Below are 950 nucleotides of genomic sequence, written 5' to 3' on the forward strand. Positions count from 1 at the left end.
ATGAAAATAACATTAATTGATACCCTCCCCTTGTTTGTTAAATATAAACTTATTTGACCTCTTCCAGTGGAGATCAACGGTGCAGTGCCCGAATTTCGTCCGCGCGAGATCACGCAGGAGAGTGTCGCGGCGGCGCTCAGGAACGACAAGGGAAGCGACGCTCGCCTCGTCTCCTTCGCGGTCCAGGAATGCACCAAGAAAGGGGACAACTACGCGACGCTTGTGGCCAGAGTTATTGTGAATTACACGCTTTGTGAAACTGATCACAATGTGTCTTACGTCGTCAAATACAACCCAAAACATTTCAAAGCCTTTGAAAAGTTTGTTTACGTTCTATATAAAAAAGAAGCAATGTTTTATCAGTATCTTGTGCATGATATTCAGTCACAACTGCAAGAAACTGGTCAGCAACCATTGCGGGTTCCTCGGTGCTTCCACACGTCCTTAGAAGAAAATCAAGAGGTTGTCATCCTCGAGGATCTCCGACCAAGAGGATTCAGGATGTTCGACCGCAAGAAAGGCATGGACGTCGCCCACACCAAGCTCGTCCTCGAGGAACTGGCCAGACTCCACGCAGCCTCGTACCTCCTCAAGGCCAAGATCCCAGACCTTGCCGAGAAGTACCCAGTCCTGAGTCTGGATTGGCTCAACTATGCCGATGACGCAAGAGAAGCTATGTTCAAGACATTTTCCAAGCAGATGGACACAGTTAAAGATATGCTGAATAAAGTGGGAGGGTACGAAGTGGCGGAGAACTGGCTCAGCAGAAACAGGGAGAGAGTGTTAGAGATGCTGGGTGACCATCTCGTTAGGGTTCCTCCGTTCGACCTTCTGTGTCACGGTGACTGCTGGAATAATAACGTGCTCTTTAGGTACTTACTACTTAGTTATTTCCCTTATTGACTTAAATGCCTGTATCACAACTACGAAGGTTTAAGGGTACACACTCC

The 950-nt window shown here is 47.7% G+C and overlaps 1 protein-coding gene across 1 annotated transcript in view; it reads left to right on the top strand.

The window, feature by feature from the left end:
* LOC119593071 overlaps positions 1-950 on the top strand; it is a 2,284-nt gene that overhangs the window by 726 nt on the left and 608 nt on the right. Inside the window, exon 2 of the mRNA XM_037941989.1 lies at positions 68-872. Coding sequence (XP_037797917.1) covers positions 68-872 — 805 coding nt within the window. The remainder of the gene's footprint in view (positions 1-67; positions 873-950) is intronic.

The sequence above is a fragment of the Penaeus monodon genome, chromosome 31, assembly GCF_015228065.2.
Source record: "Penaeus monodon isolate SGIC_2016 chromosome 31, NSTDA_Pmon_1, whole genome shotgun sequence".
NCBI lineage: Eukaryota > Metazoa > Arthropoda > Malacostraca > Decapoda > Penaeidae > Penaeus > Penaeus monodon.